Source organism: Erpetoichthys calabaricus, chromosome 8 (genome assembly GCF_900747795.2).
Source record: "Erpetoichthys calabaricus chromosome 8, fErpCal1.3, whole genome shotgun sequence".
Classification (NCBI taxonomy): Eukaryota; Metazoa; Chordata; class Cladistia; order Polypteriformes; family Polypteridae; genus Erpetoichthys; species Erpetoichthys calabaricus.
The window spans coordinates 139,186,244-139,203,130 of NC_041401.2; the positions used below are offsets into that span (position 1 = coordinate 139,186,244).

A 16,887-nucleotide genomic window follows, 5' to 3' on the forward strand; every position below is an offset into this window, starting at 1 on the left:
TTGGTATCAGCCTTGAGAAAACCTGATTGAAGCATCACTACTGGTTAAAGTATTTATACATTTTAATTTAGACTCACACATGACTGGTAGGTTTCATCTTTGTGTGTGCTGCACTGTGTTTAAATAAAAGATGTTTTTATTTTCTTCTGTGTTTGTTTCTCTAAATCCATAATGGGCTGAGGATTGAGATAACTCCAACCCCTGTAACTTTTTTTTGTCAAACAGAATTAATTGTTGTAATGTTTTATTGTAAGACTGTTAAATCTTTTTATTTCTACTCCTCAATTAACTTAAAACATAGCAGTAAGAATCTTAACAACTAAAATGAATTACTTTAACTCCAGTTCAGAAATAAACGTATGGTGTATCTGGTTCTAAGATGACTTTAGAGTCAGCATGGAAATTCAAGTGAAGTAAAAATAGACATTTAGAAAGAACTCCAGGATGTTATCCATCCATCCATCCATCCATCTATCCATCCTCTTCCGCTTATCCAAGATCGGGTCGCAGGGGCAGCGGCTTGAGCAGAGATGCCCAGACTTCCCTCTCCCTGGCCACTTCTACGAGCTCTTCCGGGGGAATCCCATAGTCCCTCCAGCATGTCCTGGGTCTTCCCTGGTCCCTCCTCCCGGTTAGACGTGCCCGGAACACCTCACCAGGGGCCTCATGTATAACGCCGTGCGTAGAACTCACACTATAACATGGCGTAAGCACAAAAGCGGGATTGTGCATACGCACAGAAAAATCCAGATGCAGGAATCTGTGCGCACGCATACTTTCATGTTCCACTACATAAATCCCGATCAGCGTGAAAAGTAACGCACGTGCACGCGCCTTCTGTCCCGCCCCAACTTCTCCCAGAATTACGCCTCTTTGAATATGCAAATCAATATAAATAGCCTTCTGTGAAAAGACAATGGGAAAAGCATAGGGGAAAATATAAGAATTTCAGCGAATACCAAGTGGAGGCAAAGGAAAAACATACTATTTGTTGGTTTAAACAGTGGTATAATCAACAAAAGAAAGTTGATCGAGTGACAGAGTGTCGGAGAAACTCGAAAGATCAAATTCACAAAGTCGCACAGTGCCCAAAATAAAAAAGAAATCACATATCAAAGTCGCTGTGAAAAGGCGAGTCGTAGCCCACCGTCTGAGTGTCATATGAAAGCATATTAGGGTACAAACAAAAAACATAGGCACACAGTGGGAAAAAAGCACGAAATGTCAACTTTAATCTCGAAATTTCCACTTTAATCACGTAGTTTATTTTGCCATTAAAGTAGAACATCATAAACTTCATCTTAAAATCGTTTATTTTACTAGTTTCTCAAGTAGCACGTTAAATGCTTTGTTCTGTATTTGATCTTCTATGTGCTCTATGTGTGTGAATCACTACGTGCTTCTGTTCTTTCTCTTTCTCCGACAGGACACAGAATGCATTACATTCGAGATATTACAGCTCTCTGAATAATTAAAATACTGAGATGTATACGTGATATCATTTTCATGATGATAGGCAGGGTCGGATTTTCCTATAGGCTAACTAGGCTTCATCCTAGGGCCTCAAGATCAAGAGGGGTCTACATTCAAATTGTTAGCAAAATTTTATTATCTCTCATGTAATTTACAAACTTAAAAATGGAAGGTGAAAGGGCCTCATAAGTGGAATAGCCTAGGGCCTCTTTTCATATAAATCCGGCCCTGATGATAGGAATGAAAGCATGTTATTAAACATGAGAACACGATGGCGCAGTGATTGTTCATATCTCACGCAAGAGGCTTGCTGCACCATGTGTGACCTTCGATGAAATAATTTATTACAGAAGTACTGTCTCTTTCAAACATACTAACCTCCAATTCCTGTCCATACTTTTCTTTCTCCAATCACCACACAATCAGCTCTGAAATAGACGTTAAGCCATTTGTAAGCTTAGAACGCCGATTCTTCAAAACTTTTAAGGAACATTGAAATATCTTTGTAGTACATGTTTAATTATTCTATTCGTCTATCCTTCCAGTGTCGCGTCAGCACCAGCAAGAATACAGCGCAAGGCAGGAGCTATCCTTGAACTAGCTATACGCTGCGGCACCGTGTCCTCACATGTTTAATTATTAACAATACAGATTATTTAAATGAAGTTAAAGTTTTATCTGTATACTATAAGCAACATATTTTGCTGCATTTCATCTTAAAAATGATATTGTCATCATACGCGCTTTATAAAGTAGCGCAGGTTGTGCAATATTATAACTGTAGTGCAAGTTTACAGTGAGGTGATTGTACTTATAAGTACAAACAGTTCTACAAGGAGCACTTGATGGACTGATTGAGTGCGTTTATAGTTCTTGGGATGAAACTGTTTCTGAAACGCGAGGTCCGTACAGGAAAGGCTTTGACGCTTTTTGCCGTGGTTGAGGTAGTGTGTACTTGAAACTGTATACCGATAATTCTCTTTCCGATCATCTGCTGCTGTGATTCACACTCAGATACAGTGATATAAATACTCCGAGTGGTGCAGTGAGAGTAATATGGAAAAAGATGATCCGCAGTGGCAACCCTTAACGGGAACAGCAAAAAGAAGAAGAAGATGCAGTGAGCGTAACAACGCTAAAGCAGTTATGGTATTTGGAATACTATGGCTATTCCCTGGCCCATTATATTACTACAGGTTAATTACAATCAGATGCATTACACTAATAAACAATATGCAGTTAATTTCAGTGTATTTATAAAGCCGCGTCAGGAATGTGGGTCTAAGAAAGAAAGGATGAGCACACAGGAACAGTAGTTTGACCATTCTGTGGACCATTATATTGTTACAGGTTAATTACAATCAGATGCATTAAATTTATGAACGATATGCGGTTAATTTCAGTGTATTTGATAAAGCCGCCGCCGTGGATGTGGATCTAAGAAAGAGTAACCACACAGGAACAGTAGCACTGCTTTGACGCTGGATGCCGCCAGTCTGCAAAACCGAGCGGAGAAATTGCGTACGCCAAGGTATGAGTTACCGTGGAAATGTGCATGGCTTTATGCCAAGTTTAGGTTTTATACATCGCGATTTGAGCGTGGAAAGGTTCGTACGCAACATTTCTGTGCGTACGCACCGTTTATACATGAGGCCCCAGGGATGCATCCAGGAGGCATCCTGATCAGATGCCCGAGCCACCCCATCTGACTCCTCTTGATGCGGAGGAGCAGTGGCTCTACTCTAAGCTCCTCCTGGATGACCAAGTTTCTCACCCTATCTTTAAGGGAAAGCCCAGACACCCTGTGGAGGAAACTCATTTCATCTGCTTGTATTCGCGATCTTGTTGTTTCGGTCACTACCCACAGCTCATGACCATAGGTGAGGGTAGGAATGTAGATCAACCGGTAAATTGAGAGCTTTGCCTTTCAGCTCAGCTCCTTTTTCACCACGACAGACCGATGCAGAGCCTGCATCACTGCAGACGCCACACTGATCCGCCTGTCGATCTCCCACTCCATTCTTCCCTCACTCGTGAACAAGACCCCGAGATACTTGAACTCCTCCACTTGGGGCAGGATCTTGCCTGAAACCCTGAGAGGGCACTCCACCTTTTTCCATCTGAGGACCATTGTCTCGGATTTGGAGGTGCTGATTCCCATCTCAGCCGCTTCACACTTGGCTGCAAACCAATCCAGTAAGAGCTGAAGATCACGGCCTGATTAAGCAAACAGGACAACATAATCTGCAAAAAGCAGTGACCCAATCCTGAGCCCACCAACCTGGACCCCCTCAACACCCTGGCTGCACCTAGAAATTCTGTCCGTAAAAGTTATGAACAGAATCGGTGACAAAGGGCAGCCCTGGTGGAGTATCCAACTCTCACCAGAAATGGGTTTGACTTAATGCCGGCAATGCAGATCAAGCTCTGACACCGGTTGTACAGGGACCTGAACAGCCCTTATCAGGGGGACCGGTACCCCAGACTCCTGGAGCACCCCCCACAGGATTCCCCGAGGGACACGGTCGAACGCTTTTTTCAAGTCCACAAAACACATGTAGACTGGGAAAACCACACTGTTCCTCCTGAATCCAGGGAGGCTGAGGAGTGTGATCCCTCTGTAGTTGGAACACACCCTCCGGTCCCCTTTCTTAAAGAGGGGGACCACCACCCTGGTCTGCCAATCCAGAGACACTGTCCCTGATGTCCATGCGATGTTGCAGAGGCGTGTCAACCAAGACAGTCCTACAACATCCAGAGCCTGGAGGATCTCTGGGCATATCTCATCCACCTCCGGGGCCCTGCCACCAAGGAATTTTTGACCACCTCGATGACCTCAGTCCCAGAGAGGGGAGAGCCCACCTCCGAGTCTCAAGGCTCTGCTTCCTCATTGGAAGGCATGTTAGTGGGATTGAGGAGGTCTTCGAAGTACTCCCCCCCACCAACCCACAATGTCCCAGGTCGAGGTCAGCAGTGCACCATCCCCACCATACACAGTGTTGACACTGCACCGCTTCCCCCTTCTGAGAAGCCGGATGGTGGACCAGAATCCCCTTGAAGCCGTCTGGAAGTCGTTCTCCATGGCTTCCCCAAACTCCTCCCACACCCAAGTTTTTGCCTCAGCAACCACCGAAGCCGCATTCTGTTTGACCTGCCGGTACCTATTAGCTGCCTTCTAAGTCCTACAGGACAAAAGGGCCCTGTAGGACTCCTTCTTCAGCTTGACAGCCACAGCTCTGGTCAGCCGCCTCAACAATAGAGGCACGGAACATGGCCCATTCGGACTCAATGTCCCCCACCTCCCTCGGGACGTGGTCAAAGTTCTGCCGAAGGTGGGAGTTGAAGCTACTTCTGACAGGGGACTCTGCCAGATGTTCCCAGCAGACCCTTGCAATACGTTTGGGCCAACCAGGCCCGACCGGCATCCTCTCCCACCATCAAAGCCAACTCACCACCAGGTGGTGATCAGTTGACAGCTCCGCCCCCTCTTCGCCCGAGTGTCCAGGACGTGTGGCCGCAAGTCCGACAACACAACCATGAAGTCGATCATCGAACTGAGGCCTAGGGTGTCCTGGTGCCAGGTGCACATATGGACACCCCAATGCCTGACAATCCGTGACGAGCACAGAAGTCCAATAACAAAACACCACTTGGGTTCAGATCGGGAGAGCCATTCCTCCCAATCACACCCTTCCAGGTCTCACTGTCATTGCCCACGTGAGCATTGAAGTCTGCCAGCAGAACGAGTGAGTCCCCAACAGGTGAGCCCTCTAGCACCCCCTCCAGGGACTCCAAAAAGGGTGGGTACTCCAGACTGCTGTTCGGCACATACGCGCAAACAACAGTTAGGACCCATCCCCCCACCTGAAGGCGGAGGGAGGCTACCCTCTCGTCTACCGGGGTGAGCCCCAATGAAAAGGCTCCAAGTCGGGGGGCAATAAGTATTCCCACTCCCGCTTGGTGCCTCTCACCGGGGGCAGCTCCAGAGTGGTAGAGAGTCCAGCCCCTCTCAAGGAGAATGGTTCCAGAGTCCACGCTGTGTGTTGAGGTGAACCTGACTATATCTAGCCGGAACCTCTCAACCTCACGCACTAGCTCAGGCTCCTTCCCCTTCAGAGATGTGACATTCCACATCCCAAGAGCCAGCTACTGTAGCCAAGGATCGGACTGCCAAGGTCCCCGCCTTTCGGCTACCATCCGACTCACACCGCACCCAACCTCCTTGGCCCCTCCTTCAGGCGGTGAGCCCATGGGAAGGGCTGTGCATGACCCTTGTGTTGCATGGGTGCAGGCCTGGCCACCAGGCGCTCGCCATCGAGCCCACCTCCAGGCATGGCTCCAGAGGGGTCCCTGGTGACCCGCGTCTGGGTGAGGGAAAACGGCATCCAAATTTCTTAATCATCATAGGAGGTTTTCTGAACTGCTCTTTGTTTTGTCCCTCACCTACGACTAGTTTGCCTTGGGTTACCCTACCAGGGGCATAAAGCCCCCGACAACAGAGCTCCTAGGATCATTGGGACACGCAAACCCCTCCACGTTATGTGTTAGTTTGTTACTAGGGGGCTCCGCCCCCTGCTCGCTTCGCTCGCCAACCCCTGGCGTTGGGGCATGACAAAGAGTGAGATGTATGAATTAGATATAGAATAGTGTGCAGGTTTGGATGATGCCTATATAAATACAAAATAGAGTGTTTGGCATAGAGTAATGTTTTATTGGAATATTTCTCTGTATACAACATTAGTAGTAAAGATGGTGTCTTGTCTTTGAATGAGTCTTCCTTGGCATGGATCATTTTTAACTTTAACTTTAACGTGAGATGAACGTCGAACACATGAGAAGGCAACATAAAGTTGTCCATGTCCAAAAACGGGTTCAGAGAGGTAGATGCCAACCTTGTCCATGGTTTGTCCTTGTGATTTGTTGATGGTCATGGCAAATGCAGGTTTAATGGGGAACTGTCGGTGTTTCAATGTAAAAGGTAATTCTAGGTCAGGACTCGTAAGGTCAATTCCAAGAATGAGAACAGTATTGTTAGCATGTGAATCTGAAAGAACTGTTGCTTGAATAACATCGTGTGTTATGGTGTTGACGACTAACCGTGTGCCATTGCATAAACCCTGTTTAGTGTTAAGGTTTCTTAATAGCATGATTATTGTTCCGTTTTTAAGGGTAAGGTTGTGTTGTGGTCATCCGTCCGGATTAATAGTGTTCAAATATTCTAAGGGGAAATTCAGATGTTCATTGTCGTCAGAGTCAACTTTGTCAGAGCTTAGAAAGAGCCGTGTCTCTCCAGGAAGTAATGAAATGATCTGGGGCCTCATGTATAACGCCATGCGTAGAACTCACACTATAACATGGCGTAAGCACAAAAGCGGGATTGTGCGTACGCACAGAAAAATCCAGATGCAGGAATCTGTGCACACGCATACTTTCACGTTCTTCTACTACATAAATCCTGATTTGCGTGAAAAGTAACGCACGTGCACGCGCCTTCTGTCCCGCCCCAACTCCTCCCAGAATTACGCCTCTTTGAATATGCAAATCAATATAAATAGCCTTCTGTGAAAAGACAATGGGAAAAGCACGGGAGAAAATATAAGAATTTCAGCGAATACCAAGTGGAGGCAAAGGAAAAACGTACTATTTGTTGGTTTAAACAGTGGTATAATCAACAAAAGGAAGCTGATCGAGTGACAGAGTGTCGGAGAAACTCGAAGGCTCAACTTCACACAGTCGCACAGTGCCCGAAATAAAAAAGAAATCACATATCAAAGTCGCCGTGAAAAAGCGAGTCGTAGCCCACCGTCTGAGTGTCATATGAAAGCTTATTAGGGTACAGACAAAAAAAAGGCACACAGTGGGGAAAAAAGCACGAAATGTCAACTTTAATCTCGAAATTTCCACTTTAATCACGTAGTTTATTTTGCCATTAAAGTAGAACATCACAAACTTCATCTTAAAATCGTTTATTTTACTAGTTTCTCAAGTAGCACATTAAATGCTTTGTTCTGTATTTGATCTTCAATGTGCTCTATGTGTGTGAATCACTACGTGCTTCCGTTCTTTCTCTTTTTCCGACAGGACACAGAATCCATTACATTCGTGATATTACAGCTCTCTGAATAATTAAAATACTGAGATGTATACGTGATATCATTTTCATGATGACAGGAATGAAAGCATGTTATTAAACATGGGAACACGGTGGCGCAGTGATTGTTTATATCTCACACAAGAGGCTTGCTGCGCCATGCGTGACCTTTGATTAAATAATTTATTACAGAAGTACTGTCTCTTTCAAACATACTAACCTCCAATTCCTGTTCTAACTTTTCTTTCTCCAAATGCCCAATCGCCACACAATCAGCTCTGTAATAGACGTGAAGCCATCTGTAAGCTTAGAACGCCGATTCTTCAAAACGTTTAAGGAGCATTGAAATATCTTCGTAGTACATGTTTAATTATTCTATCCGTCTATCTTTCCAGTGTCGCGTCAGCGCAAGAATACAACGCAATGCAGGAACAATCCCTGAACTAGCTAGCGCTGCGGCACCGTGTACTCACATGTTTAATTATTAACAATACAGATTATTTAAATGAAGTTAAAATTTTAGCTGTATAATATAATCAACATATTTTGCTGCATTTCATCTTAAAAATGATATCATCATATGTAAATACACGCTTCATAAAGTGGCGCAGGTTGTGCAATATTATAACTGTAGTGCAAGTTTACAGTGAGGTAATTGTACTTATAAGATCAAACAGTTCTACAAGGAGCACTTGATGGACTGATTGAGTGCATTTATAGTTCTTGGGATGAAACGTTTTCTAAACCGCGAAGTCCGTATAGGTAAGTCTCTGAAGCGTTTTGCCTTGGCTCAGGCAGCGTCTGCTTCATGCTGTGTACCGATAATTCTCTTTCCAATCAGCTGCTGCTGTGATTTCCCACTCAGATACAGTGATATAAATACTCCGAGTGGTGCAGTGAGAGTAATATGGAAAAAGATGATCTGCTGTGGCAACACCTAACGGAAGCAGCTGAAAGAAGAAGAAGATGCAGTGAGAGTTACAACGCTAAAGCAGTTATGGTATTTGGAATACTATGGCTATTTCCTGGACCATTATATTGCTGCAGGTTAATTACAATCAGATGCATTACACTAATAAACAATATGCAGTTAGTTTCAGTGTATTTATAAAGCCGCATCAGGAATGTGGATCTAAGAAAGAAAGGGTGATCACACAGGAACAGTAGCACTGCTTTGACGCTGGGTGCCGCCAGTCTGCAAAACCGAGTGGAGAAATTGCGTACGCCAAGGTATGAGTTACCGTGGAAATGTGCGTGGCTTTACGCCAAGTTCAGGTTTTATACATCGCGATTTGAGCGTGGAAAGGTTCGTACGCAACATTTCTGTGCGTACGCACCGTTTATACATGAGGCCCCTGGTTATTAATGTGATTAACATTAATATTTTTTGGACATAATATAGTGCGTTGTGTTAACCACATATGCGAAAGCAGTATGGGCCATTGCCTTTTGGTGGCCTGATATGTACTCTGGTAGATGCAAAAGCAAATGAACTATTGTAGGATCTAATGCAGTTCATAAAGTTTTTATTTTCAGGCACATCGTTAGTTAGAAGCTTCTGTAGATATTCAGGATATGAATGTAAAGGAGGCAGTCTAATCTGCCCCTTTTGACAACAACGTGTAAATTCATTATTTGTATTGCCAGTTGTTTCTTCTGTGAAGTTAAGTGAATGACAATGATTGCAAATGACATTCATTAATCCCAATGAATTTTCCTCAATAGTGGACTCATTATTGAAAGCGTTGTCAGCCAACTGGCGTAAGCGTTTAGCAGACGTCTGGCGTTGATGTCTGCGACGGGCATGTTTTGCTTGTGGTGTTTGAGTGCCGCGTTGTTGCATGTCCATTATTTGTGACGCGCTATTTTTGATTTTTAATTGATCCGCCTCCGCTTTGCGCAAAGTCCGTTTCACTCTACGTCGTGCATTGTTTGTATCGTGCCTTGTCCGTTTTTGTATGTCGGTCAGTTGAGCTTTCCGCTTTTGGAGTCCTGCTTGCTTGTTTTCTGGCCGGTCATATGCGCGTTGCTTTGCTCCCTTTTTTGTATGTCTGAGACGCGAGCTCTTTCTTTTGAAATCGTGCTTGTTTCGATGCAGCACTTTGAGACGCGCGCTGTATGCGTCTACGTTCAATGTGTCTGTCCATTTGGGCACGTCTCTGTAACGGGGTTACTTGAGCTTTGCGTTTTTTGATCCGAGACATTTTTTCTCACGTATTTTCCGAAGCGCGTTGTATGCGCCGCCGTGTATTTTTTTGGTTTCATTCGTGTTCGTGTGTTTGGTCCCGTTATCCGATCCGAATCGTTTTGTACCCGTGACCGTGTATGCATGACTTGTTTGTTCCTCAGCGTGCGAAATATGTATAAGTAATAAGGAGGATCGCACTCACTGTTAATATGGAGCCTTTTCTCCAGTTGAACGGTTAATAGTGCTTTATTTTAAGGAGATCCACCTATGCTGCCTAGTGTGAAGGTTTTGAGATGACGTATGTTTAATATGGACGTTTCCTTTAGATATGTGGCTTTGGGTGTCACTTCTTATTGATGGGGGGTGGGGGTGGGGGTGTGGGTGAGGATTGTTGTTGCGCGAGCGTCTTCTTTCGTTTTGTGTTCCAGGGGCTTGTTAAATCCCCCTCTTGGTGTGTATCCCGTCCGGTGCCTGTAGGGGGGGGGGAGCCTTGCTGTTGTGCGCGAGCGTCTTCTTTTTTTTGTGTGCTAGTTTCGTGTGCAATGGGTTTCGTGCGGTGCCTGCCTTTGACTACTTTTTTCTTTGCCTTTTCCTTTTTTCTGTGCTTGCGGCGTCTCATTTCTTTGTCCTCTTTTTTCTTTGCTCACTCCTTTTTTCTGTGGTCTTGTCCGCCTCTCGCGGCCCCTCATCCGCCTCTCGTGGCCCTTTCTTGCGCCTGCGCAGTACGTCTTTTTGCGGCTACGGCCCATGGCCGGATGTCCCTGCGTCCATCCGGTTTAGCATTCTCGGTTAGTAATATGGATTTAAAGCGTTCTATTACCTTCTGCATCTCTTTGTGCTATGGTAATATCTCTGTATAGTATAAATAAATGGCTAGAGAGAATTATGTACACCGCATATGAAAATGAGAGGATATCATTGTGGATCAGCTCATCCCTTTAATTTATTGCAGCATTGATTGGGTCTTGTCACTTCCAATACCAGCTGCTTCCAACTGCTCTTGAATCTATAGTGTTTAATGTATCACAATTGTATGCTGGATCTTGTAAACATTCACCACAGCAGCTGGCTTTGTTTCTCATAAACAAAAATAGAAAGTGCCTTACAGGTTCAGGTTTCTCTTAATTTATTGGCTTTAAAAATATTTAAACTTTAAAATTCAATCCAAGCTCTTTGTCTTTGAAATGTGAGAATAAACTAGAATACATGGCAAAAATACAGACAGTGACTTGACTGGGATTCCAACCCAGTGTCTTGGAGCTGTGAGACAACAGTGTTAACCATTGCACTGCACTGCCTCACTGTTTGTAAACCTGACGTAATAACTTTCAAAAAATGTGTCCAGCATCACTTCATTTTGTTAGTTTGGTTGTTAGCATCGGGTCTGTGTAGATTCTTGAAAACTGAAGTATTTTTACATTCCTGTATTATTTAGTGATAAAGCCATGTTTTTAAAGCTGAAGTAACTTGGCTTATTCTGATGTGATGAGTCAGATCCATTTGTCTACACTATGAACCACCCAATGTACGTGTTGCATAGTGATATTTTCTCTCCTATTAAAGAGAAATTCAGTCCTCTGCAACAGGCGAATCTGTGGTAGGGAGAGTGATCCTGTATGATTATAATTTAGAATAATTTCTCAATCCTTCTTCAGCATAAGATGGTGCTCCTGGGCAGTTTATGTGCCCCATTTACTATAAACAAAAATAATACGGTAAAGGAAAAATGTCCTATTTAATCAAGCAGTGAGGTAAACCTTTGCTCAATGTTTATATTTTCAGTAAAACTAAATAACAGCAAAAAAGAAATATGTTGCTTAGTGGCATTGTCATGGTATAGCAATGCTACCACATATGTTTTGCTAACATGTATCTTTTCATTTTTAAATAGGTAACAGAAGAGAAAGTAAAGAAAACATGGTCTATGGTGGAAGCTCAGACGCTTCGTAAAGAGGATGTGCGTAAAGAGACGGTCTACTGCCTTAATGACGATAATGAAACTGAGATCCAAAAAGACAACACCATTCAAGGTAAATGTGACTAAAGTGCCAGATGGGGTAGCTGTCAAACTACCTTACTATAGCTAAATTTTTCAATGACTGATGAAATTGTGTATGTATAAAATATTCAGATTTACAAGTCAGTCATTTAGTTTACTACTTCAGGTACCTCCAAATTTGTAGCATCCAAACTAGTGACTTCTCAGTTTTTTTTGTGTGATTCCTAAAAACCCAAAGTTTACTTAATCACTATGACCATAGAAATTTAGCAAATGAAATGTGCTTGTTTGAAGCACTTTAATCCTCTGTTTTATACCAGTCCATCTGGGTATTTTTGAGATTTTACATTCATGCTGTTCATTTCTGAGACTGCAGAATATCCTAACTTTTTCTTGATTGGTTTAACAGGTTATCGCTATGGTAGTGACATTGTCCCTTTCTCCAAAGTTGATCAAGAGCAGATGAAGTATAAAGCAGATGGAAAATGTTTCTCTGTTCTAGGATTCACAAAGGAAAGCCAGGTAAAGGTGTCTCCTAAAGTAAAATGTAAAGATATTGCTTTATCTTCAAAACAGAAACAAGTTCCTACTGTACTTGTTGATGTAAATGATACATCTGAAACATTTCTTCGATTCTAGTGACATACTTTCAAGAGCCAGTTTATTAAAATTTAACCAGATGCTCGACTTTTTGTAATTAGGAAATCTTAGTGCAACAATTACACATAATGCATTTTCACCCGATATCACACTAGTGCTGTCTACAGTATGTTTTTTTTTTTTTATCTCATTGGATAATGACTCATACAGAAGAAAGAATAGTGGTTGTGTATTCCTAAGTTGATAACAATATTTTTTATAAAACAAACAAACAAAAATCAAAATGAGAGAAACGAGTAAATGACAAAGTTCGGTACAGTAGATACTAGACTTGTTTTCTGACATGAAGAAACAGAACTTGGTGGGCATAACCCAATGCACAGTGTATTGTACAGTGCAGCTAGCTGTTGCTGTAACCTAGTGGCTGAGCATGCCTGATAGTCAAAGCATAATAGAACAACTCTTATAAGGTTCATCCTCTTAACATGCCTACCAGGTTCATCAGATCATCTATTAACAAGTGTAGGGTCATAAGGTACAAAAGCAGATACCCAAGACCATTCTTTGAGACCATAGTCTCTCTGGATGTGTTAATGGTTGTAACATTTAAATAGATAGATAGATATTCAGACTGCTTCACTTTCTGCACCCACTATTGTGTTGTAGGTTTAGTTTTAAATGGATCAGTTTGCCATTTTGTATCATCAATCTTCACTTAATAACCCATAATGACAAATAAGTATTTAGACCTTTTGCTATAGTACTCCAAGTTTTGGTCGGTGCAACTTGTTTTTTATTTATTATTCTTGAGAAGTGTCTAGAACGTGAATGGAATCCACCGATGGCAAAGTTAATTGATTGGACATAGTTTAGAAAAGCACACACCTGTTCCACAATTCACACTGCATGTTAGGACAGAAACCAAAATATGAAGTCCAAGGAACTCCCTGTAGACCTCTGCAATAAAATTGTGTTGAGGCACAGATCAGGGCAAGAATATGAAACCATTTCCCAAGAGCACAGTGGCCTCAATACTTGTGAAATGGAAGAGGTTTGGAACCACCAGAACTTGCTACATTTGGCTGTCAAGCCAAACTGAGTAACTGGGCAAGAATGAACCTAGTGGTCACTCTAACAGAGATTTAGACGTCCTCTGCTGAGAAGGACATAAAATGAGGCATTTATGGTAAAGTGGCTTGAAAGAAACCACTCCTGATTAAAAGACATATGCCAATTTAAATGAGAGCATAAAGAAAAGGATTGTCTGGTGTGATGATATAAAACTCTTTGGTCACAATTGCAAGCACTATGTTTGGCAGAAACCAGGCACTGCTCATCACCGGTCTAATACCATCCCTTTGGTGAAGCATGATGGTGGCAGCATCATGCTATAGTGGTGCTTCACAATAAAAGGATCGGGGAGACTGGTCAGAATTGAGGGAAGGATGAATGAAGCCAACTGCAAAAGGTTTCTTGAAGTAAACCTAGTCCAGAGTGCATGCAACCTCATACTGGAGCAACGATTCACCTTTCAGCATGACAATGACCTGAAGTTTTGGAGTAGCTTTGGGACAAGTCTTTGACTGTCCCTAAGTGGCCCAGCCAAACCCAGAAATAATGCCCCATTGAACATTTGTGGAGAGACCTGAAGATGGCAGTTTATAGGCGTTTCCTATCCAATCTAATGGGGCTTGTGAGGATCTGCTGGGAAGAATTTGATATACTGCCCAAATCCAGATGTGGAGACTTGTAGACACTTACCCAAGAAGCCTCAAAGCTGTAATTGTTGCCAAAAGGGCTTCTACAAAGTACTGAATTAAGGATCTGAATACTTACATGAATTAGAGATTTCAGTTTTTGATTTTAATACATTTGTAAACCTTTCTGAAAACTTATTTTCATTTCACTTCGTTATTATGTGTCATTGAGTGCAGATTGATGGGAAAATTGCAGAAAGTATGTAGAAAGTGAAGTGGTCTGAATACTTTCTGAATCAAATATAGCTTAGCTAAAAGTAGAAAAAATGGCACAAAACATGAAAAATAGTGCTATAGACAATACCATCCTTATATATAGATATACAACATACATACACGCACACACACACAAAGAATAACCATATATAAAGGGTATTCCCCCAACTACATGTGTCTTATACTAGTCACTTCAAGGCTGATTCAGTGTGTCCATGGATTATGGTAAGGAAAAATAAGTGAGAATTAACTAATAAATGCCAGCCACAGTATAATGAAACTGTTAAAATCAGTGCACATCTTTGTCATTATTATTTACATGTATGGCAAAAAATGAATTGATCTATAATTTGTTTGATAGGGAAATGGGAGAAATGAGGCTATGACTTATGTAAGGCTACTTACTTAGCTACTAAGATTTTAGAAAATGACATTGTCCCCTTTTTATGTGATTAATTGTGCTGAACCTATATTTTATGTATTAAAATAATGAGTAATGTAGGAGTAAGAGTAATGATATAACAGGTTTCTCTTTTGGTATTTCTTTTCAGGTTTTGCGACACCAGTTCATGGGTAACCAAGTGATTAAAGTGTTTGCACCAAAGGATGATGAGGTTAGAAATCAGCAGAAATTTTATTGAGATAAAATCTAAACTGTATTATTAATTATTTGTAGTTGTGAAGACTTTATGATCCTTGTCATTTCTATTTACCCATGTCATTTATGTTCATGTTTCTTTTAGTGTATGTAAAAATTGTCCAGATAAAATTGTTTAACTTTGTTTTGAAATGGTCTTATTACTGACAAAACTTTTTAAGATTTTTGACTTTGAACTAATTTTTGACTTTGAGCAACAATAAATAATTTTAGTTGGACTACAATGCATATTATTTAAGGGCCCATGAATGGACCTCATTTACTTGTTTTATTTTTTTCCTCCTCATGTTTTAAAGTTAGTGCCTTTAAACCTGACATTCATTTGAAGTTAAAATTAAGCTTTTAGAATTCTAAAATTGATCTTTGTCAATTTTTACTTTCACATATCATTTTGCTCCTTTTAAATGTCTGTTAGTGTTTGGTAAATGGCAAACAAGCTTATTTGATGTTGTCAGTGTGAAGGATGGGTCAAACTTAATGACCCACTGCTTGTGAAAGTTACTGTTCAAAGACAGATTGTAGCAGTTGCTATTGCTAAGTAAACAAATAAATTACACAGTTTTGTGTATACTTATGAGCTAGTAATTCTTGATTCTGTATGTCTGTTTTTGTTTTCAGCATGCAGCCGTAGCACTCTCAGCACTGATTCATTCTTTGAATGAGATGGAGATGGTAGCTATTGTTCGCTATGTTTATGACAGAAGATGCAATCCTCAGGTTGGGGCAGCCTTCCCATTTATCAAGGATAAATATGAGGTAAGAAAGTATGATATGATAGTCCATTTGTTATTTGCTATCAGCATCCGCCATTTTTCAAAGCATTACTTGTGAACTATATGCAAGTTATCTTTTAGTCACATTAATTCAACAGTTGAAGTTTTATTCACATTCCGTGAACATGATACCCTATAAAGAAATATGTAAGATTACTAATCTAGCCACTTTTGAATTGAATGGAATCTTTATTTTACTTAAAATTAAGTCAGTGATTCCTATACAGTAGTCCTATACATTATTACAGGCAGCTGAACTTGTCCATTTAATAATATATATATTCTAATAATGACGTTTATTAAGTAATGGTTTAAAGTAATAATTCTTAATTTTGAATGATTATATGAGAATGCTTGTACTCAAAATGAACAATAAAATGCACAAGATGTCTGTTTAATTTATGTGTTTTTGTGAACAAACTCCTGACTGAACAGTACAGGTCTTATATTTTAGAGTAATAAAGTCAATAGTGTTATTTTGGAGAGAAAGAACATCTAATTAATGATTGTCATTCCCCTTATCAATTTAATCTGTATTCCTTGACAGTTTTTCCAGTTTTTTAATGTGGATCTTTTTATATTCTTAAACATGCAAATAATAGGTGTTATTCTGGATGGTTCAGACTCACTTTATATCGTCTTCATTTTGAAAGGCTGTGATGTGTTAATTTGTAGTAAATTTTTTAATAATTTCTAGTTATCATTTTTTATTACTGTATTTCTTTTGAATTCATGAAATATCGTAAATGGTTTGAGTAGGTGATGAAGTCATACTTAGAACGATAATCTAGAATACAACAGCTACCTCACCAACTAACAGGCAGTCTGAAGCAGTATGAATCAGAAACTTGTGATGGATGGCCGGCTAAATATTCCGGCCCACACCTCCAGGCTGCCATGTGGAGCCCTCCCAACAGCATGGAGGTTCCCCGAACTCCAGCAGGGCCTTATGGACCTTGTAGTTTGTATACACAGCCCTGCTGGATACCTTGGGGACCACCAGGAGCCGCTGTAGGGAGGCTTGGGGAGTGCTATGTGCCCTATAACCCGGAAGTACGTCCTGGTCACGTGAACAGGAGAAACGACGTGCTTCCGGGTTGAAGAAAGGAGCTTTTATCCAACCCGAAAGTGT

At 41.5% G+C, this 16,887-nt stretch overlaps 1 protein-coding gene across 1 annotated transcript in view; it reads left to right on the forward strand.

Annotated features, from left to right (window-relative positions):
• The window catches only part of xrcc5 (X-ray repair complementing defective repair in Chinese hamster cells 5), a 78,260-nt gene that overhangs the window by 33,117 nt on the left and 28,256 nt on the right, over positions 1 to 16,887 (forward strand). Inside the window, exons 8-11 of the mRNA XM_028807538.2 lie at positions 11,644 to 11,782; positions 12,161 to 12,273; positions 14,876 to 14,938; positions 15,601 to 15,738. Of these exons, the coding sequence (XP_028663371.2) occupies positions 11,644 to 11,782; positions 12,161 to 12,273; positions 14,876 to 14,938; positions 15,601 to 15,738 (453 nt within the window). The remainder of the gene's footprint in view (positions 1 to 11,643; positions 11,783 to 12,160; positions 12,274 to 14,875; positions 14,939 to 15,600; positions 15,739 to 16,887) is intronic.